The 1,259-nt window shown below is 67.7% G+C and overlaps 1 protein-coding gene across 1 annotated transcript; it reads right to left on the bottom strand.

Moving 5' to 3' along the window:
• Positions 1 to 762: 762 nt before the first annotated feature.
• Positions 763 to 1,184, bottom strand: EMIHUDRAFT_258934 (hypothetical protein; the record flags this gene model as incomplete). The annotated part of the gene is made up of 2 exons (XM_005758682.1): positions 763 to 1,077; positions 1,152 to 1,184. 2 exons carry the CDS (start codon positions 1,182 to 1,184, stop codon positions 763 to 765), a joined length of 348 nt encoding a protein of 115 aa, XP_005758739.1.
• Between the last annotated feature and the right edge of the window lie 75 nt (positions 1,185 to 1,259).

Below are 1,259 nucleotides of genomic sequence, written 5' to 3'. Positions count from 1 at the left end.
ATATATTGTCGGGCGGCGGCGCGCCGCGTCGGCGGGCGGCGCGAGGCGGCGGCGCGGCGAGGCAGCGGGCGACGCGGGTCGGGGCGGGGCGGCGGCGGGTGGTATAATTACTTATTAATTAATTAATAATGAATTAATAATCACCGGGGGGCGGCGCGGCGCGGCGGCGGGCGAGGAGGCGAGGGTGGGCGCGCCGGCGGTCGAGCCACCGAAGAATTCGACGTGGCGCAGCTCCGCGCCGGCGGGGACGACCGAGCACATGATGTCGGCGGCGGTCACGCGACGAGGGAGAGCCGCAGGAGCCCTCTGTGGAGCAGGCGCGCGAAAGCAGCGATGAGTGGCGCTTCGATCAGCCACCTATGGGCGGTCACCGGGGTTGCGGTCAAGCTCGCGACGGGGTGGATCTGGTGCGTCTCGTATCACTGGTGGGCTGGGTGTGCAGCAGCAGCGCTCAAAAAGAGGCAAAAAAAGCGGCTGCTACTTTGAGTGTCAGCTTTATCGACACACCGTTCTCGGCCCGGCCGGAAAGCTGGCTGGTGGTCGCGCGCAGCGCGTCGGCGCGGATCCGACTGGTCGGGCACCTCGGCTGGGTCCATCAGCACGAGGCCCGCCCCGTCGGGAAGCCCCGCGAGCGCATGGGCGGCCGGCGCGAGCGGAGATCGGCGGGCTGAGATCCGCAGCTCTGCCACGAAAATCACAAGGCGCCAAGGGGGGGGGGGGTCAAGTATGTTACATCATACATTCGTTGGTCTGACTACATACTTACTCATCTGAACCCTCGTCCTCTGAACCCTCGTCCTCTGAACCCTCGTCCTCTGAACCCTCGTCCTCTGAACCGCTCTCGCCGCCGCCGCCTGCAGCGGCGCCTTCGCGGCTCCGAGAAGACCCGTCCCGCGGCCGCGCCTCGTCGAGCGCCTCGTCGACGCCCTCGGCGATGCCTCCTCGCGTCGCGTGTCCGTGAGCGGCGGCCGCACCGCCGGCAGAGCTCGAGTGGCCCTCCACGCCACCCCGAGACTGCCCGGCGATGGTGCTTTCGCCGCCGTGCCTTGCCGCCGCTGCCTCGCAGCGGCTCTGTGCCTCGGCGCCGCGCCGAGATGTGCCAGGCGGCGTGATGCCGCCCCAGCAAATCCTGTCGTCCGCAGCGTCAAGACTGACTTGAGCAAGTATTGGCTCTGCCTCCACATCGCAGTCGCTCCAACCACTGCCAGCTCCCTTGACGCTGCTCCGTGCTGTAGCGATCTCCTTGAGAGATCCGCTAA

Source organism: Emiliania huxleyi (assembly GCF_000372725.1).
Source record: "Emiliania huxleyi CCMP1516 unplaced genomic scaffold EMIHUscaffold_8402, whole genome shotgun sequence".
Taxonomy (NCBI): Eukaryota; Haptophyta; order Isochrysidales; family Noelaerhabdaceae; genus Emiliania; species Emiliania huxleyi.
This window is presented reverse-complemented; position numbering and strand designations above follow the sequence as displayed.